This window comes from Hyaena hyaena, unplaced genomic scaffold, assembly GCF_003009895.1.
Source record: "Hyaena hyaena isolate Hyena2069 unplaced genomic scaffold, ASM300989v1 scaffold_1, whole genome shotgun sequence".
In the NCBI taxonomy this organism is placed as follows: domain Eukaryota; kingdom Metazoa; phylum Chordata; class Mammalia; order Carnivora; family Hyaenidae; genus Hyaena; species Hyaena hyaena.
This window is the reverse complement of record NW_024080633.1, coordinates 11,013,513-11,038,289: the sequence shown is the minus strand read 5'-3', so window position 1 is coordinate 11,038,289 and position 24,777 is coordinate 11,013,513. Positions and strand designations below refer to the sequence as shown.

The 24,777-nt window shown below is 52.1% G+C and overlaps 1 protein-coding gene across 1 annotated transcript in view; it reads left to right on the top strand.

The window, feature by feature from the left end:
• FANCA (FA complementation group A) overlaps nucleotides 1–24,777 on the top strand; it is a 60,259-nt gene that overhangs the window by 23,469 nt on the left and 12,013 nt on the right. The window contains 16 exon segments of the mRNA XM_039226708.1: nucleotides 3,527–3,637; nucleotides 5,097–5,192; nucleotides 5,302–5,361; nucleotides 6,179–6,267; nucleotides 6,952–7,012; nucleotides 7,091–7,140; nucleotides 11,543–11,619; nucleotides 13,838–13,951; nucleotides 15,064–15,200; nucleotides 15,887–15,957; nucleotides 16,341–16,437; nucleotides 16,514–16,701; nucleotides 18,518–18,614; nucleotides 20,418–20,594; nucleotides 22,155–22,228; nucleotides 23,902–24,030. Of these exon segments, the coding sequence (XP_039082639.1) occupies nucleotides 3,527–3,637; nucleotides 5,097–5,192; nucleotides 5,302–5,361; nucleotides 6,179–6,267; nucleotides 6,952–7,012; nucleotides 7,091–7,140; nucleotides 11,543–11,619; nucleotides 13,838–13,951; nucleotides 15,064–15,200; nucleotides 15,887–15,957; nucleotides 16,341–16,437; nucleotides 16,514–16,701; nucleotides 18,518–18,614; nucleotides 20,418–20,594; nucleotides 22,155–22,228; nucleotides 23,902–24,030 (1,628 nt within the window).

Sequence of the window (24,777 nt, the reverse complement as noted above, 5' to 3'; positions counted from 1 at the left end):
ACAGCTTAGAGGGAGGGACTTGGTGGCCCTGATCTTGGGTGGGAGCTGAATGGTGATGTGTTTATTGCCATTTACTTATTTTTTTTGTGGTTGTTTCTGAAAGTTCTCTCTGAACCTTTCTTGTGTTTTTCTTTCATGGTTTGCTGATTTTCTTTAGTGATATATTTGGATTTTTCCTTTTTATTCTTTGCATATTTATTAGTGGTTTTGAAATATGGTCAGCATTAAGTTTGTATATAACCTCTTCATATAGCAGTCTGTATTTAAGTTGATGGTCATTCAAGTTTGAACCCATCCTTTATTCCTCTCCTCCCCACCTTAAGAGGCATATGTTGTCACATTTTAAATTCTTTTATCTTGTGAGTTCCTTGACTTGAGTTTTTACAGAAATATATATTCTTACTGCTTTTGTGTTTCCTACTTTTATTCTGTCACGTTAGGTCTCTCTATTTGAAGAGTCCCCTTTAGTATTTCTTGTAGGGCTGGTTTTTGGTCATGAATTTTAAAGCTTTTGTTTGGGAAACTCTCTTCCTCTATTCCGGATAGAGTATATGAATACAGTATCCCTCGCTAGATACTCTTGTATTCTTGGTTGAAGAATTTTCCCCTTCAGCACTTTGAATATACCATGCCGTTCCCTTCTGGTTTGGAAAGTTTCTGCTGAAAAATCTTCTGAAAGCCTTATGGGGTTTCCTTTGTATGCAACAGTCTTTCTCTGTCATGGTTCTTTTAAAATATTTTTTTATCACTATATTTTGCAAATTTAATTACAATATGTCTTAGTTTGGATCTGCTTTTGTTGATTTTAATGGGTCTTCTCTGTGCCACTTCGATCTGGTTATCTACTTCCTTCTGCAGATTAAGGACATTTTCAGCTATTATTTCTTCAGATAAATTCTCTGCCCTCCTTTCTCTCTCTTCTTCTTCTGGGATTCCTTTAATGCTAATGTCATTACATTCGAAGGAGTCACTGAGTTCCCTGAGTCTCTTCTCATGTTGCATAATTCTTCTTTCTCTCTTTTGTTTGAGCTTCATTGCTTTCCATTACTCTGTCTTTTGGTCACTCATTCATTCCTCTGCTTCTTCCAGCCTGCTCTTCATTCCATCAAGTGTGTTTCTCCTTTTTTTTTTTTTTTTTTTTTTTAGCCCTTTATTTCTGCTGTGTTATTCCTTATGTCTGTGTTAATGGTCTCACTGATGTCCTCCACTCTTTTCTCAAGTCCAGTGAGCTTCCTTAGGATTCTTGCTTAAATTTTCCATCAGCCATGTTACTTACACTTGTCTCACTTTGGTCTCCAGCTCTGGTCTTGTCTTGTTCTTTCATTTGGAACAGATCCCTCTGTCTCCTTATTTTGTCTAAGTCTCTGCACCTGCTTCTCTGTGTCAGGAAAGTCAGTCTCCTGTTCCCGAGGGTGGTGGCCTTACAAACAGGTCCCGGAGTGCCCTGCAGCGTCCCGTCCCCTGTCCCCAGGGTGCTTCAGCGAGCATCCCCAGTGTGTGCTGCACGCGGTCTGCTGTTGTGTCCTGGACGCTTTATCCTTCAGGCTGGGTGTCTGCAGGAGCTCTCTTCGCCTGTTGTGGGCAGTGTTTGGTCCAAGTGGGACCCATTTGAAGTGCTCTGGTCTGCTTGTGAGATGGGATGCGGAAGTGAGGCCTCGCGAAACTCCCTGGTGGTGAGACAGCGGTGTGAGCAGGGGTTCGGGCCGGTCTTCTGGGGGAAGGGGTCTGCTAGGAAGGGCAGCTGCGCTGGAGCGTGTGGCGGGGGTGGGGGGCGTTCGGTGTGAGCAAGTTGGGAGGCGAGTGTTCTTCGAGCTCTGCTCTTCCCACAGGAGTTTCTGTGCTTGTGCCGAGGGGCGGGAGGGAAGCGGCGCCAGGCAGTTCCTCTGCTCCTGAAGGGATCTCTCTGTGAACATGGTCTCTCTGGGCTTGGAGATGAGCAGATAACCTCCCCTGTGTCCTCAGGTCTCTTCATGCACGGTTTCCACACCTCGTGTCCCCGGGCTGCTTGCCCACCTCCTCCCCAGGAGCAGCACGGTGCCCGCCAGGTTCCCCCTGGCCAAGCCCCTGACCTTTAGAGCTCCAGGCCTAGGGCCTCGCTGGTTGCGAGAACTTGGCCCTCTCACCTTCCAAGCCAGTTGCCCTGGGGACCCGTTTCCCCTGAGCTGCCCTGCGTGCGTTCTGCCTCTCGCCCTTCTCCACAAAGGCCGCTCCCTCCCGGCACAGCGGCCATCATGTTTCCCCTGCAAACCGCATCTCTTGTCATTCTGCCAGTCTTCGGGCTGGTTTCTGGGGCGTTTGGGATGATTTGATAGCTACCTAGTTGTATTCGTGGGATGGGGGACGTCTCGGGCCCTCCTGCTCCTCCATCTTCCCCCTTCTGGTGGCGCTCTGTGTCTGCCCGTGTGTCTGCACCCTCCCCCCCGCACAGCTGCGTCGTGTGCTCTGGCAGAAGTGCTCCGCTGGCCTCCCAACCCAGGAGCGGTGCTGGGTAGTTCCGGTGGGCTGGGCTGGGGCCGCACTCGGTGTGGCTGGCCTTTGGCTCTCTTGGTGGAGGCTCATGGTGGCTCTTCAGGTCCACTGCCCGTTCTGGAATTCCCGACGCTCCCCAGGCACCCCCAGTTCCTGTAGGGGCCCGCTTTTCTGTTGAGAGCTGGGCACTTTGAGTGCCCCGAGGGGTTGTCCTCCTTAGCCGCTTCCCCTGCAGTGACCTTGTCTCCTCACAGAAGAGCGAGAGTGTCTGTGTGTTCAGAAGTGGCTTCATCATGTAGAGTGTGTCTGTTTAGGAAGGAGCCCTTCTTAGGGCAACTAACGCATTGTGCCTCTGAGGATCGCAAAAAGACAGCACAGTTACTGTTTTCTATAGGAATGTGTATATATGGTACTTTTAATTAACTAATTTTATTTTATTTTAGAGAGAGCAAGCTGGGGTCAGGGCAGAGAGATGCGATTAAAGAGAATCCCAAGCAGACTCTCCGTTCAATGCAGAGCCTGACGCGGGGCTCGATTCCCCAATTCTGGGATCATGACCTTAGCTAAAACCAAGAGGTGGACACTTGACTGACAAGCCACCCAGATGCTCCCATAGGAATGTACTTTTTAAACTTTGTAATGTTTATTGTTTATTTTTGGGAGAGAGAGAGCATGAGCAAGCATGAGTGGGGGAGGGTCAGAGAAGGAGGGAGACAGCATCAGAAGCAGCTCCAGGCTCTGAGCTGTCAGCACAGAGCCCGATGAGGGGCTTGAACTCACAGACCATGAGATCATGACCCGAGCCAAAATCGGACACTTAACCGACTCAGCCACCCAGGCGCCCCATAATTTTTCGTTTTAAATAACCTCTCAGCCCATCTCTTCAGTCGGGCAGAGCCATGGCATGAGATGACAGGACCCCAGGCGGCTATTTCCTTTTCATTCCAATTGAGTTTCTATTTCTGTGGCAGACAGAGCTGCAGTGACAGGTCACTGCGTGGTGGCACAGCCCCTGAGGAGCCAGCCGCCTGGCCCTCACGCCTGCCTCTCCCTCCAGGCCTCGTTTGGGAGCTCGAGGGGCTACCATGGCTGCAGCAAGAAGACACTGGTCTTCCTCTTCAAGTTCCTGTCAGACCTCGTGCCCTTTGAGGCTCCCCGGTACCTGCAGGTGAGCGCCGTCCCACCCGCCAGGGCGCCCCCCGGTTCTCCTCAGCGCCGGCTTCGTGACTCAGCCGGTCCTGGAGCCCTGGGCACGGAAGCCGTGTTTGGGACGGGGGGACGCCCAGGAGTCAACCAGTGTCCATCGCTGGAGGTGGTCGCCGAGCGCGGGGGCCACGTGCGGGCACAGGAAGGTGTCCCTAGCACCCGCCCGGTGCAGAGCACGTACGGGGGCGGTCCAGCCCCGGGTTTTTGTTAAATTTATGTATTTTTTCTTGTTCTTTTCATAGTTTCAGGTTTGTATTTAAATTCCAGTTAGTTACCAGTTAAAATGATATATTTTTATATTGAAGAAGAACCGGAAGGATATACCCCAAAGCACCAGTGGCGGTTGCTTCCAGGGTTGAAGACCTTCATGTTCTCATCCAGAGTTTTTTTTAAAGATTCTTAAATTTTATTTAATTTTTTTACATTTGTTTATTTTGAGAGTGAGCACGTGCAAATGGGGAAGGGGCAGCCAGAGAGGGAGACAGAAGATCCGAAGCGAGCTTCACCCTGACAGCAGCGAGCTCAGTGTGGGGCTCGAATTCACAAACTTGAGATGCATGACCTGAGCCAAAGGTGGACATTCAACCAATAGAGCCACCCAGGTGCCCCGAGTTAGAATTTTTTTTTTTTAAATTTTCCAGTGTTTCTATTTATTTCTGAGAGAGAGAGACAGCATGAGCAGGAGAAGGACAGAATCCGAAGCAGCTCCAGGCTGGCAGTCAGCACAGAGCCCGACGCGGGGCTCGAACCCACGAACCGCGAGATCACGACCTGAGCTGAAGTTGGACGCTCAACTGACTGAGCCACCCAGGCGCCCCCGAGTTAGAATTTTTAATAACGAATCTATATGAATCTTGTTATTAGAAATGCCTCACTGCAAGCTTTCTCTTTTAAAATGAGAGGACTGCAGCCAGCATTCTCTGGGTGGTAGGGCACCTGGGGACTGAGTCTCGCTTCTTTTTGTAAATATGACATGTGCATTACATTCCAAAGAATACATTTGACAGAAAGGAGAAAGAAGAATAAAGAACGAGGCGTCACTGAGTGAAGCCCAGAAGAAACCTGCCGTGAGGGCCTGACCCCTCGTCTCCTGGGCACGCTGTTTGTGCCGCAGCTGCAGCCCTTGAGGACAGAGCCTGAGCGGGGGCGCTGGGGTGTGGTGGGTGAGGGGCCAGCTCTGCGGGTGGGCCCACCCCGCCCCTGGCATGGCCGCCTTCTGAAGCGACGTCCGTGGAAGCAGGTGGAGACCTGCCCGCGGGACTCTGTCCCACGTCTGACGTCAGCCCGCAGGGTCTTTGGCTAACACTTTGACTTTCCCGACGTCCAGCACGTGCAGGTTTCGGGGGCGGGCCGTTGCCTTCCCCCCCAAGTCCCTGCCAGTCCACAGGCTGATGTGACCGTGCTCTGCCGTCTGCCCACAGGCGCACATTCTCCACCCGCCGCTGGTGCCGAGCAAGTACCGCTCCCTCCTCACAGACTATGTCTCGCTGGCCAAGACGCGCCTGGCCGACCTGAAGGTGAGTCCTGGCCTCGCCTCCCCTCCCCTGCAGCAGCTGCTCTCAGCCTCTCCCTGCAGAGGCCAGCGCCTGACCGGTGCTCCTGTTCCCAAACACGACCCCTCTACAGGTGTCTGTGGAAAACATGGGCCTCTACGAGGATCTGGCTTCACCCGCGGACGTGACAGAGGTAAGGTCACCTCGGTGCTCCTGCCCCCTGCGGCCCCTCCCCTGCGCTCCCTCTGAGCTGAGAATTGGAGCTTTTTCTTTGTGGTGCAGCTTGAGGATGGGAGTTACTGGAAGGTACTTATTTTGTGATGGTCCATCCTTTTCAGAGCAGGAGTAAAGCAGGTCACTGTGTGCAAGAAAGTCTGTCTTGTAGATCTCCGTTCATGTGGGTTTGCGTAGGACAGGAGGTTTGTAAAATGGGGTTGGGGGCAGATCCTGTTTTCTAAGAATCACAGGACAAAGCGTTAACCCTGTTGACGTAAACCAGGTGTCAGAATGCTGTGTGCTCTGTGCACGTTGCTTTGAGACCCTCGTGTAAGAGTTGTGAGCTGCCGGAGAGCCCTCCCAGCTGCCGTTAAAGCGCGAGGAGGACATTTGTCAGTATTTAGTGCAGTGTCCATTTAGGATTTCTTGCTGTTCATAAGTCGTCATTTTGTAATTTTTTTAAATCTCAAAAATGAAGACTCTTCCCTTTCCCACTTCAGATCTTTCCTTAAAACTGTTTATTCTCCTAGGGGGATCCGGGAGGGTGGCCGAGGCTCCCAGAGGTGTTGAGTGGTTAGTGGGGCGGCTCCTTGGTAGATGCCAACTTTCTGAGAGCGAGAAGCAGCCACTGGTCCCTTCCTCTGGTCTCACTGGTAGTGGTTTGTCTGAGCGTTGTGCCATCACCTTCCCGTGGCCAAGCTCTGCTCAAGGGGAGGCTGATGACACCCTTCTACGCCCAGTGTCTTGTCTTTCACATCTTCCGTTCTCTTCTCACCCCCACCGTGCGGAGCCAGCCCCAGAGCCGAGCGCGCCAGGATGTGGAGAAGGCCATCGCGGTGTTCGAGCACACCGGGCGAGTCCCTGCCACGGTCATGGAGGCCAGGTACGGTCCTGCTTCCCGGTCTTGTCCCGTCTGCTTGCAGAGCCGCTCGGAGTAGAATGGCTTTTGGATCTGTGGGTGACCAAGGGTGCGGTGGTGTGGAGCCCTTGCTGTGAGCTTCGGTTTTTGGTAAAAGCTGACGGGTGGCATGGAGAAGACCCCCCGTAGGGGACTGGGAGGAGCTCGTGGGTTAGTGACCGTTTGCTACCGATGCTTCGTGGGCGCCGGACGTGCAGCCAGCCCAGAATTGAACAGCAAAGTTGTTTGGATTTTGTGTGATCCTGGAACGTTTTCAGCTGGGGTCGCTCTCAGTGTGCGGCAGCGCTTTTAAGGCGTCACTCCTCAGAGATGGGAACTGACCCCTGCTCCCGGGACTTCCCACTCAGCCCCCAGGGGAGCTCTCACCTCTGACCTTAAGTCACCAACCCAGATCACACAGCTGTGCGGCGGGCAGAGTGCCTTCCGGCTTCCCCGGGACACAGGCTCATTGTTCCCTTTGCGTGAAATGTCCCAAAACAGTGAACAAGAAGACTTAAAACTGTGGAATGACGTCACAGCCGGGGGGTATGAAGTGAGACAGCCTCTGACGTGTGGTGACTGGAAATGGAGGTTTGGGGTTTGCAGTAAGGGGTTCTAATGCTTGTGTCCGGGTGTGTGGCCCTCCTCACCTGCTCTTCTGTGTTGCAGCATCTTCAGGAGACCTTACTACATGGCTCACTTTCTCCCTGCCCTCCTCACGCCTCGAGTGGTCAGTATGTGTGGTCGTGGCTGGGGGGCCTGTGGGCAGAGAGCAGGGGTCTCACTTGAATCTCGTCTTCCCCCACAGCTCCCGAAAACCCCTGATTCCAGAGCGGCCTTGATAGAGTCCCTGAGGAGGTATGCATGGACACCTGTTTCCAGAAGGGTTTTTGATAAGCGCAAAGAATTGTGCCTGTTTTGTAGAGGAGTCTGTTTTATCACATGTGTTTCGTTTATAAAATCTTGGCTCAAAATTAGTCGGTTAAGATTTTAAAAAGAAAAGTTTTTTTATTCTGAGTGTTACTACTGAGTATCATTTCTCAGTGAACTTTTAGGATTATGTCTGGGGATTCAGGAAAGTCAGGTGATTGGTCCATAATCATTGTGAAAGAACTTAAGCCAAGAAAGAAGAGAGGGAGACATGGAAGCCTCTCCCTGCAGCAGATTCAGGCAGAGCCGAGGCCGCAGGGCAGAACACGGGGCCTCGGCTCCCCAGCTCCCACCGAGGGCCTCCGGCAGCGAGAGTTGACTGGTTCCCAGAGCTCATCCTTCCTGTAAACCCCGCTCCCTAGTAACCTTCTCACAGCACAGCGATAAGGTCAAAGGAGAATGAGGCTGGAAAGTAAAAGTAAACCTTGTCATCTTCTAAATAATGACTATTGTCTGGGATCCTTATTTTTTATATAAAATAATCTAAAAGTACAGAGACCAAGGCAAAAAGCACTCATATGCCTCACTCACATTCATGCTTTGCTGTGCGTTTCCTTTTTTTTGTTTTTGTTCAAAATAAAATTGTACAGGTATTGTTGAAACCCTTTTCAGTCTGGCTCCTTGACCTGCTTTCCATTTTGCCTCTCTAAGGAAACCACTAACCTGAGGTTCATGGGTAATCTTTTTATTATTTTTTTAACATTTATTTATTTTTGAGAGAGAGTGAGCGGGGGAGGAATAGAGTGGGGGAGAAAGGGTCCCAAGCAGGCTCTGCACTGTCGGCTCAAGAGCCTGACACGTGGCTCGAACTTTGAACCATATCATAACCTGAGCCTAGGTCAAGAGTTGGACGCTTAACCAACTAAGCCACCCAGGTGCCCCAGTCTTTTTTCTATTTTTAATTCTTTTATTACATATATTTAAAGGTACAAAGTATGTGTGTATGCCTGCACATATCACACTGTGCCCTTCTGTGATTGGCGTTTTCACTCACCCTGATGGCCACGTGCTCTGGATCACTTAACCACAGCGTAGAATTCTTTTTTTTTTTTTTTTTTTTTTTTACAAATAGTTTATTGTCAAATTAGTTTCCACATAACACTCAGTGCTCATCCCCACAAGTGCCCTCCTCCATGCCCACCCCCCTCCCCCCCACATCCATCAGTCCTCAGTTTTTGTCAGCATTCAAGAGTCTCTCATGGTTTGCCTCTCTCCCTCTCCCCCACCATTTCCCCCCTTCTTCTCCCCCTTGTTCCTCCGTCAAGTTCCTCCTAATCCTCCTATACGTGCAAACATATGATATTTGTCCTTCTCTGCCTGACTTATTTCGCTCAGCATAACACCCTCAAGGTCCATCCATGTTGCTACACATGGCCAGATTTCATTGTTTCTCATTGCCATGTAGTATTCCATGGTATAGATAAACCACATCTTCTTGATCCATTCATCTGTTGATGGACACTTAGGCTCTTTCCATGTTTTAGCTATTGTGGAGAGTGCTGCTATGAACATTGGGGTACATGTGCTCCTATGCCTCAGCATTTCTGTATCCCTTGGGTAAATTCCTAGCAGTGCTATTGCTGGGTCATAAGGGAGTTCTATTGTTAGTTTCCTGAGGAACCTCCACACTGTTTTCCAGAGGGGCTGTACCAGTTTACATTCCCACCAACAGTGTAGGAGGGTGCCCGTTTCTCCACATCCTCGCCAGCATCTAGAGTTCTCTGATTTGCTCATTTTAGCCACTCTGACTGGCGTGAGGTGGTATCTCAGTGTGGTTTTGATTTGTATTTCCCTGATGAAGAGGGATGCTGAGCATCGTTTCATGTGTCTGTTGGCCATCTGGATGTCCTCTTTGGAGAAGTGTCTGTTCATATCTTCTGCCCATTTCTTCACTGGGTTGTTTGTTTTTCGGGCATGTAGTTTGGTGAGTTCCTTATAGATTCTGGATATTAACCCTTTATCTGATATGTCATTTGCAACTATCTTTTCCCATTCCGTTGGTTGCCTATTAATTTTAACCACAGCATAGAATTCTGTTCTGTGGCAACCAGCTGCCATGTTGCACAGCCCCGGGGTCCTATGGCCTACAGAATACCTACCTTGATTAGTTTATCCATCCCCTACAACAGAACTCTTAGGTTAGCTCCAGTATAATGCTCAGTTATTTATTTATTTTTATGTATTTTATTTTGAGACAGCGTGAGCAGGGGAGAGGCAAAGAGAGAGGGAGACACAGAATCTAAAACAGGCTCCAGGCTCTGAGCTGTCAGCACGGAGCCTGATGCGGGGCCCAAACCCACGAACCGCGAGATCATGACCTGAGCCGAAGTCGGACACTTAACCGACTGAGCCACCCAGGCGCCCCTATAATGCTCTTTTAATAGTGCTTCAGTGATAACCCTTGGATGTATACCCCTGAAAATTCCAAAATTTTAGGGGTGCCTGGGTGGCTGAGTTGATTCAGTGTACGACTCTGGCTTTTGACACAGGCTGTGGTCCCATGGTCTGGGGCTCGAACTCATAAACCATGAGATGGTGACCTGAGCTGAAGTCAGACGCTTAACCAGCTGAGCCACCCAGGTGCCCCCAGCCCTCACACTTGATAGTTTGGCTGGGAAAGAAATGTAGAAGTCTGAGTTGGAAATATTTTCCCTCAAAATTTTAAAATACTGCTCTATTGATGTCTAGCTTCCAGTGTCACTGTTGAGATGTTGGTTTCTGATTCTTGGCATGTGACATGTATTTTTCTCTCCGGAGACTTGCAGAGTCTTTTTTTTTTTTTTTTTTTTTCTTTAATCATTCCCTGAATTGTGAAATTTCATAGCAATGTATTTGGCATGGGTCTAATTTCATTTCTTGGCTGGGCAGATGGTAGGCCTTTTAATCTGGAAATTCATGTCCTTTAGTACTGAAAGATTTCAAAGCCTTTTGTTATGAAAAATTTAAGATAGAAATGTAGGATAGTACTTACATAGCCCTCAAATTCCTCTGTCCACCAACCGTTCTGGGCTATTCATTTATTTTTATTTTTAGGGAGAGAGACTGCATGTGTGTGCACACACAAGTGGAGTAGGAGCAGAGAGAGAGAGAGAGAATCCCGAGCAGGCTCCGTGCCCAGCATATGGCCTGACGAGGGGCTCGATCTCATGACTATGAAATCATGATCTGAGCCAAAATCAAGAGTCAGACACTCAGCTGACTGAGCTGTCCATGTGCCCCTGTTCGGGGCTGTTTTGACGCAAACCACACACAGACCACTTCACGTAGCTTTTCTCACTGCAGGCCTCCACTCCTGCGTGGGTTCTTGGGGCTCCTACTTTTCAGACATCAGACCACCCGGATTCCCGCCTGACTTGTTCTCTGTTACATTTTGCATATCTGGTCTTTTGGGGTTTTTCTTCTCTCCTTTCTGAGAATTTCTTCCAGTTAACTTGCCTGTCCTTTCTGTCACTGGATTTTTCTATTTATGGAAATCTGTTCTTCTCTAATAGCCGCAGTGGTTTGACCTTCAGTCTCTGAGGATGTGCGATGTCTGAGGTGTTCTTTTCTGTGAATTTCTTCATTTCCTTAGATTTGCTTTTTCTTTTTCTTTGCACTGATTTCTAACCCTTAAGCCACCGGCCTTCCAGTCTCCAGGGCAGGTGGTGTGGCCCCCGCTCCAGCTGTCCGCTACCTTGCTTTGGCCTTTGATGGCACTCCCATTCAGGGACATGGCCACCCCACCCTCCTCTTCCCGGCTCGTCGTCAGGGTCTGGAGCCCAGTAGGGTGAGCCTCCCTCCGCCTCACTGCTCACTCAGAGACTTGGTCGCACAGCTGGGCCCCTGCCTGTGTCCTGTACCCGGGCTACCACGCGTGGCTTCTGCTTCTCTGAGGGGTGACTCCGCAGCTCTGGTCCTTGGACCTGTCCCTGAGACTGTGCCAGCCGGGGGTCCATGCCTGCAACGCTTATCGCAGGACTTTGCTCTATAATTCGGTTTATGATTACAGTAATTAGGTGTTTCTCTCAGTATTATTCATTAAAAGCAATAAAAGTCGTCTTTAAAACTTGGGAATTACCCAAAGTTTAATGAGAGAAGTGAAAATCATTTACAGCCTCACTACCCTCTGAAAACCACGGTTGGCAGGTGTTATATGTGGCAAATTACGAAACAGTGAGGACCATTTGAGTCCATGCATATAATGGTCTTTTTCTAGAAATAGTCCTACTATAATGTATGGATAGTAGACTATATCATATATTTTTGTTTTATGATAGTTTTTGAAATTGTAAACTTGCGAACTAATCTGAGTCCCTGGTTGACTTGGTTTTCATGTTTTCTCCTGATCCAGAGCAGATAAAATTCCCCTGTCTCTGTACTCCACCTACTGCCAAGCCTGCTCCACTGCTGAAGAGAGGAAGCCAGAAAGTAAGGCTAATGGGTCTCTCTCCATCCCTGCGTCGGGCACCTCTCCGCACCCCAGGGCCTGCGGTGTTCTGCTCACACCTCAGTGCGTGCTGGTCTCCTTAAGTTGGGACGGACCCACCCTCCTCATCAGGTCCTGGGCCCCTAGCCCGGAAGCCCTGGCAAGTTACGTGACAGAGCCCCCCACCCCCACCCCCCGGGCTCTGCATGAGGCTGGAGTGTGGTTTCTGCTTGCCTCTTCTGACGCAGCCTTTCCATTCAGGAGGCCTCTCAGACTAGGAGGCCATGCTCGAGGTCCGTAGTGTCGGTTCTGACGCGTGGCCTGGAGGGTGGTTTGGACGGCTGAGTTCTGGAGTGGGCAGGGATCGCTCCGCTCACCGCAGCCGGTGACATAGACCTAGGTCCAGGCTGTGACAGCCTGCCGGAGCAGCTGGGCGCACTAGCTGCTGACTGGGCCGAGGGAGAGCGCCTGTCTCTCAGCTGGAGCCGTGCTCGTTCGCTGGCCTAACTCCTCCGTTTGCAGGGCCGCCGAGGCTGAATGAGGCCGTGATTTCCGGTTGTCTGCCAGAGCCGCTCCTTTCCACGCATGGGTAGTTTCTCACGGTCACAGAGAGCCGGGAAACTTGAGCGGGCAGGGAATGATGGTCCCGGGTCCCTTGCTTGTTCGGACTCGTACTGAAACAGCTCCCCGTTGCTGGGGCTGCCACCGAGGCGCTGGCGCTGCACCCAGTGTGGTGGGGGCGCGCCCCTCCCTCCCGGGCCCGGGCCCTGCCTTAGAGGCCTCGAGGATGGTTTCTGTCTCAGCCTGTGGGGCTCATACAAGGAGCCTCATCACTTCCAGTTCCATCTTGGTGTCTCCCTTGCGAGGCTCATGTGGATACCCGGTGTCGTCTTTGGTGACACCAGAAATTGAACTTGTTATATTTTTAAAACCTAGGCAGTGTGCTTTTCTTTTTATAATGAAAATGGTCTGTTTGGGCGCCTCGGTGGCTCAGTCGGTGGAACATGTGACCATTGATCTCAGGGTCGTGAGTTCATGCCCGACGTCGGGGTATATAGCTAACATTTCAAAAGTTAAAAATGGGGGGGGAGGCCTTGGGTGGCTCATTCGGTTAAGCACCCAACTTTGACCCAGGTTATGATCCGCGCTTTGTGGGTTTGAGCCTGGTGTTGGGCTCTGTGCTGACAGCTCAGAGCCTGGAGCTGCTTTGGATTCTGTGTCTCCCTGTCTCTTTGCCCTTCGCCCATTCACACTCTGTCTCTCAAAAATAAATTACATTAAAAAACTTTTTTCTAAGTTAAAGAAAATTTTAAGTTAAAAGATTTTTATTTGAGGAAATATCTTTTACAAATATATGATCTTTTTTTTTTACGAATCTAGTAAACATGTTGAGAGCTGGTAATCATCTTTTGTATATTTTTAGGTTTTTTTCCTTTGATCTTCTTTTTCCAACATCCTGTTATAAAAAACAATATGACATTACTTAAAAGATTAGAAATGGAATAAATTATGACCCATCCACAATTCTTTTTTTATTTATTTTTTATTTATTTCTAGGAGAGAGAGAGACAGCATGAGCAGGGGAGAGTCAGAGAGAGAGGGAGATACAGACTCTGAAATAGGCTCCAGGCTCTGAGCTGGCAGTCAGCACAGAGCCCGACGTGGGGCTCGAACCTACGAACCGTGAGATCATGACCTAAGCGAAAGTCGGACGCTTAACTGACTATGCCACCCAGGCGCCCCACCCATCCACAATTCTTTATACCCCCCCAACCTCCATGCCATGGTTCTGGTCCTTTTTCTTTACATATGTGCTCTTCACCCTCATGGCAATGTTGTGCACAGAACCATGTGGGGTTTTTTTTCTTTTTTTAATTACAAATTTTTTTTAATGTGTATTTATTTTTGAGAGAGAGAGTGAATAGAGCACGTGTGCTCAAGCAAGAGAGGGGCAGAGAGAGAGGAAGACACAGGCTCTGAAGCAGAGCTAATATTCGAACACACGAATTGTAAGATTGTGACCTAAGCTGAAGTCAGATGCTTAACTGACTGTGCCACCCAGTTGCCCCGAATCATGTTTTTTCTTAATACATTTATGGACAAGTTTCTGATACCAGTGACGAGCGCCCAGCAGCGCGTGCTTCATGGAGCCCTGGTGCCTCTGTCTGCCATCAACACGGAGAAGCCACATCCAGCTGTGTGTGTCCTGTCGTTCCTCAGATGCAGCCCCAGGAATGAAGGTGGAGGCTGTCTGTGGGGAAGAGCCCTTGGGACCACTCGCGGCTGCGCTACGAGCACTCAGAGCTGCAATGACAGACCCCACCCAGCATGACGGTGAGGACGCAGCTGTGCGCAGGGCTGTCCGCGCTGGGTGTTGGAGGGATGAGCTCGTGTCCGGCTGTGGCCAGGGCTCAGTGGCTGTGGTAGTTAAGCCTGGCCACAGTGCTGGCGGATGCCGAGCACGTGGCCTCCTATCCCATGGGATGGGACGGGGGATGGGTCTGTCGTTCAGGTTGTCACAGACCCTTAACCGAATTGAATACTCTGCTGTTTGAGATCCTACCAGAACAGGTAATGGGGAGGAAGAAACTAACGTTGCTAAGGCGTGGGGGTTTCTTTCTTCACTGAGTAGTTATAACACTTAAACGCTGGGCCTCTGCTTCTGTGCGACTATTTTCTGTAAAATCATCATGAATGTTTATTTGTGGAGTAAGAGGATTAATGATTCACATCACATTGTGGGGCATGTCAGTCAATAAAATAAAACACTAACTTCCCATACTTTGGAGATTTTTGTTACGAAAAATATAGAATCTAATAGAAATAAACCATAGTTTTACTGGGTAACTGTAGTAGGTTTTTATACATTATAAACCCATTTTATTCACACCAGGACAGAATGTCCTGTGAGAGCCTCACAGAGGAAATATTAACGATGCTGCCTTAGTTTCCTTTGCTCCATGTAGCATCTCATCCACGACCCAGAGGCGAGGCTTTGCCAGCTGCACTCCTGGGGAGTTTGGCATGGAGGGCGCTGAGGTCTGCGTCAGCCTTGTTTCTCGCAGGAGGGTTTCCATTTCCGGCCAGCACAGTCGGCCTGCCTGGCCCCTGACCTCCGGTGCCCAGAGGCTGTGGCTCCTCGCCATCGGCAGAGCCGACAGTGGGGCATGGAGCAGACGCAGTGCCGTGCGGGAGGGTTGGCCTGCGACGTCACATGGAGAACATGTCCTCGGGGCGCAGGGAACCCCAGGTGACCCCTGGTGGTGAGGACAGCTGTCACGTGCTCGTCCACGGCAAGGTCCCCATCGCCCGGGTGGCGGAGGAGCGTGGCCCCAGGGTTCGTGGCCGGCGCTGCCCCTGAGACGGGGCCGCTGCAAGCAGCAGCGCCGCCCCGGGCAGGGCACCCACATTTCCCCGCTCGTCTAACCGGGTTTCCTTGCATGCAGTCGTGGCTGCTCGAGTGGCAGTTGTTTCTGAGCAGCTTGGCTCTGCCTGGGGCCGTGCTGAGGAGGACGGCAGCCCCGGGGGATGGCAGATCCAGCTCAGTGTCCTCGCGCCGGGCCTGGAGCAACAAGAAGGGCAGGTGAGTACGGGGTGCCTCTCGGACGCTGCCGAGCGCGGCCGCGTTGTGTACGAAGTCCTGGGGGCACGGGCCTCCTCCCCGCCCGCGTCTTGCGGGTGACCTGTGTGCGTGGAAACAAGATGCCCAGGAGTCGGGCTCAGCCCTGGCCTGTTTGTGTACAGACTTTTAACATTTCTTTATTTAAAATTTTAATGTTTATTTTGAGAGAGACAGAGTGCCAGTGAGGGGGTGGGGGAGAGAGAAGGAGACACAGAATCCAAAGCAGCTCCAGGCTCTGAGCTGTCAGCACAGAGCCCGACGCGGGGCTGGAACCCACAACCCGCAAGATCATTACCTGAGCGGAAGTCAGACGCTTAAGCAACTGAGCCACCCAGGCGCCCCAGAACTTTTAAAATTTCTAAAGAAAAACACACAGCGGAGGCCATCTGGGGCCCCAGACCCTGAAACAGTTACTCTTTGGCCCTGCGTAGACAAGTGTGCTGAGCCTCATCTCTGCTGTGAAATTTCATGATGCCTGGCCTGCCGCCCTCCGGGATTTGGGAGTGGGGCTCTGGTGCCGGCCGATGTGGCGGTTTCCTCCCAGATGCGGGCCTGTCTTGCCGTGTTGCTGGTGCAGATGGTTGCTTAGCCTCACATGTGTAGCTCTCAGGGACGCTGAGCCCTTGGTGACCGTCTGTCTCTCTCAGGTTGCAGACCTCCTGCTGACATGTTTCTGTCAGAACCTGATTGTGGCTTCCAGCTCCGCCCCGCCCGCCAGGTAGAGGCTGGGGTTTTCTCTGGGTGGTGGGGACTCTGCGGGGGGTGGCCAGGGTGCTCGGAGCAGGCCTCCCTTGGCGAAGGGGCCTTCTCCCTGTTTTCTGTGCGAGGCGCATGTCTGTCCACTGCTCGCCCGGCTCCGACCCTGGGTCCTGGATCCTGCCTTCTGTACTGCGCGGGGGTCCCGGGTGGGGTGAAGGGGCAGTGCTGCCTGGTGTCGGGCGGACACTCAGCCGAGGTCAGGCGTCCCCACGGAGACCCCGCTGCTCAGGGAACAGCCTGCGTCTTCCTCAGGACCTGGTGGCTGCTCGTCCACCAAAATCTGGGACGGCCGTGCAGGGCCAGGACTGGCCCGACTGCTGCTTTTGATGGCTGTCTCTGCAGGCAGGGCCCGTGGGCTTCTCGCTTAGTGTCAGCCATGTGTGGACGCAGGCTCCTCCCCATCGTGCTCACCAGGCTCTGCCAGCTGCTCCGTCACCAGGTACGGCTGCCGCCTCTCTCCGCCTGGGAAGTGGGCTCTGCCCTCCTTCCTGCAGAAACACTGTCTCCCGTTGCAGGGCCCAAGCCTGAGTGGCTCCCACGTGCTGGGATTGGCCGCCCTGGTCGTCCACCTGGCTGAGTCCGGGCCTGCGTGCCCTGTGGTGCCTGTGGGCCTTCCTGCCCCCGCTGAGGGCATGTCCATCGCAGAGTTCTTCAGCAGCCTCCTGACGTTTAGGACCTCGGAGACCTTGCTCTTCTGCCTGAAGTGAGCTGCCCCTCACATCTGCCGTGGCTCCCCACACCTGACAGAAGTCACACGCACTCACTGGACGCAGTCACATCTGCTGTGGCTCCCCACACCTGACAGAAGTCACATGCACTCACCGGACGCAGTCACATCTGCTGTGGCTCCCCACACCTGACAGAAGTCACACGCACTCACCAGACACGGTCATATCTGCCGTGGCTTCCCACGCCTGACAGAATTCACACGCACACAAGACACAGTCACATCTGCCGTGGTTCCCCACACCTGACAGAAGTCTCACACACACCAGACACAGTCATATCCGCCGTGGCTTCCCATGCCTGACAGAATTCACACGCACACAAGACACAGTCACATCTGCCGTGGCTCCCCACACCTGACAGAATTCACATGCACACCAGACACAGTCACATCTGCCGTGGCTCCCCACACCTGACAGAAGTCACACGCACACACCAGACACAGTCACATCCGCCGTGCCTCCCCACGCCTGACAGAAGTCACACGCACTCACTGGATGCAGTCAGATCTGCTGTGGCTCCCCACACCTGACAGAAGTCACACGCACTCACCAGACACGGTCACATCTGCTGTGGGCTCCCTACGCCTGACAGAAGTCACATGCACACCAGACACAGTTACATCCGCCGTGGCTTCCCATGCCTGACAGAAGTCACACGCACTCACCAGACACAGTCACATCTGCCGTGGCTCCCCATGCCTAACAGAAGTCACACGCACGCACCGGGCACAATTGGCCAAAACAGGCACACTCCCTGGATAATCATTCTAGAGTCTTAACATTGTTTTTATGTGTCTGTGTTTCTTTGTTCACAAAAATGAGATAGTGCTACCTTATAAACTGCCTCCGAAGATGTTAACAAGACTATAGATGCCCTTCCATGTTGTGAAGCTGTGAGCTTTTTGGATTTTGTCTTGGGGGCGCCTGGCATGTGGTCAGACCCATCCCTGGGGTTTTAGGCGATGCGTGTCCAAGGTACACCAAGCGAGGCTCCAGGGAGGGTTGTGCGCAGGGTCTGGAGTTGCAGTTTGTGGAAAGAACTGCCAGAAGGCCTGAGAGACTGTAACCGAGCAGGGAGAGGGAAGGGCTGCGACACCTCCTCTGGACCAGGGTCCCCGACGCCTGTGCCGCCCCCAGTGGGAGGCAGATGGCTCCAGCCTCTTAGGACTTTGGGCAGCACGGACAGGCAGGCCCCCCTGGTGTCAGTCCTAACTTTCCCTGGGCCCCATGGTCAGTCTCTTCTCCCGGGGCCCTTTCCATCCGGGCTTCACAACCCACCACAGGCAGGCAAAGGCTCTCCCTGAGGCTGAGTATAAACTTGGGTGTGCTTCGGTCCTGTCCTGAAGACTGTTGTGGGCAGAGAGAAGGGGACAGAGGATCTGAAGCAAGCTCTGTGCTAACAGCAGAGAGCCTGACGTGGGGCATGAACCCACGAACTGATATCATGACCTGAGCCCAAGCAGGACGCTCAACCGAGTCACCCAGGCGCCCTGTTCTGGCTTTGGCTCTTCAACGTGCAGTGACAGCAAGCCCTTATTTCCACAACCTTGCTATTTGTGTTTTCTGTGTCTGTGCCTTCAGTGTAGAAAGAGCTCAGATCTGTGGTTGTGACAGGGGGACATTTCCTCGAGGCCGTGGGAGCTGGCCTGGCCTGGAGCTGGGGCCAGGGACTAATCCTCAGGCCATCTGGTTTAGAATGCACTCAGTTCACTTTCAAGAAATTCACACTTAATATTTCATTCCTTATTTTGCATGGATTGCATTTCTACATTATTTGTTTTCTGTTTTCAGATTTTGTACAGCGGTGATTTCGTACTCTCTGTGTAAGTTTTCTTCCTCATCACAAGATACTGTGTGCAGCTGCTTGTCTCCAGGCCTCGTGAAGAAGGTGAGTCTGTGTGGTCCCTTTGCCCATGCTTGGAGTCTCCCGTTTCGCACGGGTTTATAGCCAAACGTCGGAGGTCTCTTGTCTGCACCCCTGTCTCTGCGTGCCCAGGCTCGCCAGTTGTCTGGTCACTCTTGGGAAGTGCCTCAGTTGTCTGGGCTGAACACGGCCTTTTCCTTCTCTTCTCAGAGTTGAGACGAAGGGGTGAAACATGACACAGACAACGATGCCCCTCCTTCCTTCCTTCCTTCCTTATTTATTTACTTATTCATTCTAAATGCTTATTTGGTTTTTAAAATTTTTTTCTATTTATTTATCTTTTTAAAAGAGGGAGAGCAAGCTGGGGAGGGGCAGAAAGAGAGGGAGAGAGAGAATTCCAAGCAGGCTCTGCTCTGTCCATGCAGAGCCCAGTGTGGGGCTCGAACTTGCAAACTCTGAGGTTGTGACCTGAGCCAAGATCAAGGGTCTGACGCTTAACTGACTGAGCCACATCCCATTTTTTTTTTTTTTAAAGAAACAGATACTGATTTTTGTAAAATAGGTATATTAAAAGGTAAATATTCATGAAAAGTTTCTTTCTACTTAAAGAAAAACTCTGGGGCACCTGGGTGGCTCAGTCAGTTAAGCGTCCAACTTCAGCTCAGGTCATGATCTCACGGTTTGTGAGTTTGAGACCCACGTCGGGCTCTGTGCTGACAGGTAGCTCAGAGCCCAGAGCCTGTTCCAGATTCTGTGTCTCCCTCTCTCTCTGACCCTCCCCTGTTCACGCAGTCTCTCTCAGAACTAAATAAAACATTAAAAAAATTAAAGAAGAACTCTGAGTTTTGCCTGAAGACTTCCCTATCTCTCGAATGCTTGTTACGAGACCAGAGAAGTTTAAAGATGTGCGTCTGAGGGGCGCCTGGTGGCTTAGTCGGTTAAGCGTCCGACTTTCGCTTGGGTCACGATCTCGCGGTTTGTGGGTTTGAGCCCCGCGTCGGGCTCTGTGCTGACTGCCAGTTCAGAGCCAGGAGTCTGTTTCAGAGTCTGTGTCTCCCTCTCTCTCTGACCCTCCCCTGCTCACGCTGTCTCTCTCCCTCTCTCCTAAAAATGAATAAAACATTAAAAAAAAAAAAAAGTGCGTCCGAGGCCTCAGTGGCAAGAGTGAACTTGAAGTTACACTGAGAACCAGCATTCTCACTTGGGCTGAGCTTTAAGGAACATCCCACGATGGTCGATGCACGTGTCCACTCTGAGCACCGTTAGGACCCACCTGTCCCTGCCCGGGGGGTTTAGGTGGGCTCGGGCACGCTTGTGCCCCCATCACCGGCATGGAGGAACTTAGTCCCAGCTGCCACATCTTGAAACATGGGACAGCGATTAGGAGAAGTGGCCCAGGCCAGCAAGTCGCTGACTACACGTGTCCCTGTGCCCTCCCCCGGCTCCCGAGAGCCGTCTACAGCTCAGTAAACATGGGAAAAAGCCTAATCTCCTAACGGCAAAGACAAATTAATTCAGTGACACAGTGCTCTGCTTGTGCGGCTGGCACCCTCTCTCCGCGGAAGTACCAGAGCCAGCAACCGTCCGGCTGCTGTGGGATCAGCGCCGCCATGCGGAGGGAGCTTAGAACCCGGAATTCGGCCTCGGGTGTTGAGATTTACAGACAGGGCTGTTGACCGAAGTGCCGCCTGTAGCTGAACACGGTCCGGGGCAGCTCTGGGGGCACAACCACGGGGTCTCCGGGCTGCCCTGCCCCGCCGTGCACGGCCGGGTTACTGGCGTATTTTCTCACCTGCTTACAGCAAACGTGACGCCGTCTCTCTTCAGTTTCAGTTCATCGTATTCAGACTGTTCTCAGAAGCCCGAGATCCCGTCTGTCAGGAGGACACGGCCGGCCCTCCCTGGAGGCCCCTGTTCCAGCCCTCCGCAGACTGGCAGCAAGCCGCCCTCCGGCTGTGGAGACAGAGGCCCTTCCAGGAGCTGCTGAAGGAGAAAGAATTTCATGTAGGTTCTACTGCCCCTTTCCTGTTCCTCACCTCGTCCTACCTCAGAAGAGTTTGCGGCAAGACTGGGGCCCCCCTGAGGACGTGGTGGGCAGGCACAGGGCCAGTGACCCTGGAGCAGCACACAAGTGATTTGGTGGAAATCATTATTGGGTTCGTTGTGGATTCACACAAAATTCTAAGAAACTAGAAAGATTGTTTCTACTCTGCCAGGTTCCCTCAGCACTAACATTTTGTGGAAGATTTTAAGGGTGAATAGAAGCATATTTTACACGTACTTGCGGGCACCTGTTGGAGTGGGGCATCTTTGGGCGTCATCACCGTGACCTCCAGCCCATGTGTCCGCGCTCCCAGCGCACTGCCTTTTCCGGACTTTTCTTTCATCCCTTGGATGTTTGTCTGTTTATTTTGGTCTTTAGAGAAAAAATTCTCAGTTTTTTATATATTTGTTCAATTCTGTTGTTAATTACACAAATCGCCCCAGAGGAGGTGTGACAGTCTTTGTGGGACAAAATGAGTCACGGCCCGGGAACACTGGCCGCCCTCACAGCACACAGAGGGGTCTGCTCAGGGCTGCTGTCCCGTCTGTGGGGATCACGGACGTGCTGCCCTTGGTTTTCCTTGATCTGTCCCTGAGCAGAGACCCCCGCCCCCCATGCTGCCGGGCCTGGGTCTTTACAAAGAGGGAGCACTGCCCGCCTGTGTCTGTGATGTGCCTTTTTACACACAGTGTGAGGCTTTGAGATTCATGTTAATGAGTGGAATTGTTCCAAGAATTTTTTTAAATATTTTTTAAAGTTTATTAGTTTTTGAGAGAGGGAGAGAGTTGGGGAGGCACAGAGAGAGGGGGAGAGAACCCCAAGGAGGCTCCACACTGTGCAGAGCCCAACATGGGGCTCGAACTCATGAACTGTAAGATTGTGACTGGAGTTGAAACCAAGTCAGGCACTTAACTGACTGAGCCCTCTAGACGCCCCCCAAGAATTTTACATTTTTTTAAACATTTTTGTTTATTATTGAGAGACAGAGCATGAGCAGGGGAGGGGCAGAGAGAGGGGGGACACAGAATCTGAAACAGGCTCCAGGCTCTGAGCTGTCAGCACAGAGCCCGACGTGGGGCTCAAACCCACAAACTGTGAGATCATGACCTGAGCCGAAGTTGGACGCTTAACTGACTCAGCCACCCAGGTGCCCCAAGAATTTCAAATTGGCAAATGTGCTATCATGAATGCTCGAAGTGTGTTACTATCCCACATTCATTCTCTGGTTAATTTGCCCAACTCAAGTGAACTAGAAGATGATTTCCTTCCTGCTGCTGTTGTGCAGTAACCTGAGAGGTTTGAGGCACCGCAGATTGACTTCAGGGCTTGGCGCCAGCACTGCAGTCAGTTAGCGGGAAGTGGCTGAGAATGGAGACCAGTGTAGGCACAGAAGCCTTCCCATGAGTCTTTGTGCTGTGACGTGTGACATTGGCTGGACAGTGACAGCAGACTTACAAAGCTGACTGGAGGTTTCTGCGTCCCATGCTCACTGGTATTCATCTGGTCCTTTTTTCTCTCAGTTAACTTACAGAGACTGGTTACAGCTGGAACTAGAAATTCAACCTGAGGCCGATTGTCTTTCAGATACAGAAAGGTAAGTCTTGACTGTGTTACAAGGTTTTCTGCGTTGTTTTAAAGTCTGTCTTGGGGCGCCTGGGTGGCTTAGTCAGTTAAGCGTCTGACTTTCGCTTAGGTCATGATCTCATGGTTCGTGGGTTCGAGCCCCGCGTCGGGCTCTGTGCTGACTGCCAGCTCAGAGCCTGGAGCCTGTTTCAGTCTGTGACTCCCTCTCTCTCTGACCCTCCCCTGCTCACTCTCTCTCTCTAGAAATAAATAAAAAAAATAAATAAAAATAAAGTCTGTCTTGTCCTTACATCTCAGTGTTCAACTTGACATATAACCTATGAGCACAGTTTCATTCATTCATTCCTTCAAGAAACATTTATTGCACTCCTGTGTGCCAGGCACTTCTAGAATGTTCTAGAAACTGGGAAGTGCATTGTGATGAGACATGCCTGCCCATCTGGCACCTTTGTGTACTTCTGCCCCAGCGCCCGTGACTGGACACTCGCAGTGTATACCTGAGCGGGCAGGGTGGCCAGGAGGGAGATGGATAAAATGGGGGCAGCAGGGGGAGGGACACTCAGGACAGTGGGGGGGGGGGCGGCAGGGGGCGGGGCACTCAGGACAGTGGGGGGGGCAGCAGGGGGCGGGACACTCAGGACCTGGGGGGGCAGCAGGGGGCGGGAAACTCAGGACCCGGGGTGTGGGGGGGGCAGCAGGAGCAGAGTACATCCCTCAGGTGGGAGAAGAGCAGGGAAGGCAGGTGTGCTGAGGGACTGTGGTGGAGTCCTGGCTGTCGGCGCTCCTGCTGAGGGAGCTTTCGAGAGTTCTCAGCCGGCATGGCCGCCACACTTCTGCCTCGAGTGTGCGAAGTGCACAGAGGCCGGCTGGGCAGACAGAGGGCTGACCGGTGCTGCACGCACTACAGGCTCCGAGCTGCTGGAGCAGGTCAGTTAAGGTCTGAGCCCCCGTCTCACCTACGGAGGGGGGTCCTGCAGTATCAGATTGCAGAGGGAGCGAGTAGACACACTGAGAGGAAGTCCGAGCTGTGGAAGGAAGAACTGCTTTTCCAACCAGGTGGAGGGTCTGTGTGCAAATAGCTGTGAGTGCTTTCTGCGCAGGTGCACGCGCCCTGGGGTCTCCCTGCCCGCCTTCCTCTCTTTCCACAGGGAAAAGGAAAAGAAGGAATTCATTTTCTGGTGTGAGGATCCATAACACGCATTTCTTACCCTTAGGTCGCCATGTGTTAAGTTGTGCTTAGACCTTTTTTCCTTCCACAGGTAATACTCAAATACAGTGTCAGATGGCTTGCGTGCGGCACCAGCCCTTTACAACCTCTGTCCCTTGCCCACTTGCAGGTGCGGAAGTGTCTTACTCAGGCGTGGCTCCTTCTGCACGAATAGAATGACGTGTCCTGTGCCTCTCTTGCTGCAGCGTTAGTTAGTGCCCCTCAGGGTCTTCCCCGTGAGCACCTGCAGAGTCTGGTCCAGATCTGGACACCTTTGCTGATGGATGCTGGAATCATGACCCAGGGGATGGCCCCTGAGGAGGCCTGGGCTGCAGCACAGGGCCTTCCTGCACCCAGAAGCCCCAGATCTCGCCACCTGCCGTTGCTGTGTCCCTGGCTGTGGGCTCACGTCCCAGCTGCGGGAACCACTGGCTGATCACCTTTCTCAGCACAGACCTTGGTGTTTGCTGTTCCAGGTGGGACTTCCACCAGTGGGCGATCCACGAGCACTTCCTCCCCAAGCCGTCTGCTGCGGGGGGCTGCGACGGGGACCTGGAGGCAGCATGCACACTTCTCGTCGACGTGCTGATAGACTTCTGCCAAAGGTTGGGAATGCTGATGCCAAAAAGCATCTTACTTTTACTTTGGGGCCTTCTAAGAAGGTGTTTTGACCTGCGTCTACTTTGCGTTAGACAAAGCATGATTGAACATTTCCTGGTAGCCAGTCTGAGTCTATTCGGAGTAAAGGTAAGCTTTCTGAATCCATTTTCTTTGTGTGTAGATTTGCCAGTGGCAGTGACTCGTCTTTCCGCTTTGTCACCCGACATGTGGGTCGTTAAGTGTGAAGGGTGGAAGAAGTGGGCCGGCCACTGCCACCATGTTGGGGGCCTGCAGTGCGAACATGGCCTTGCTGCCGTGCGGCAGAGTTCCCTGTGCTGTGCAGGCTGGGCTGTTAGTGTCTTTCTCCTCGTATTGCTGTGTCAATGAGGAGTAAAATCAATCCCATTTTCCACGCGGTTTGGGTAATCTATTACTTAAATCCTAGAAAACCAATCTTGTTACCCTCTAAGAAACAACGGTTCATGCAAATGGTTACTGAAGACGCAGTGCAGCACAGATGCCTTTACTTTTCCCACCGCGCGCGCCCTTCTCCACAAGGGTCTGTAAACACATCGGCTGGTCAGCAAAACTCTTACACACTCATGTTCCGCCTCAACACGGCCGGTAGCACTGGAGCCCTTCCCGCGAGTGCCCAGTGGCAAGAGTAGCATGTCCGCCGCCGGGCAGACTGACGGTGGGGCCAGTCGTCCTGTCCTTGGGAGGGATAGACGTGTGTGTGTGTGTGTGTGTGT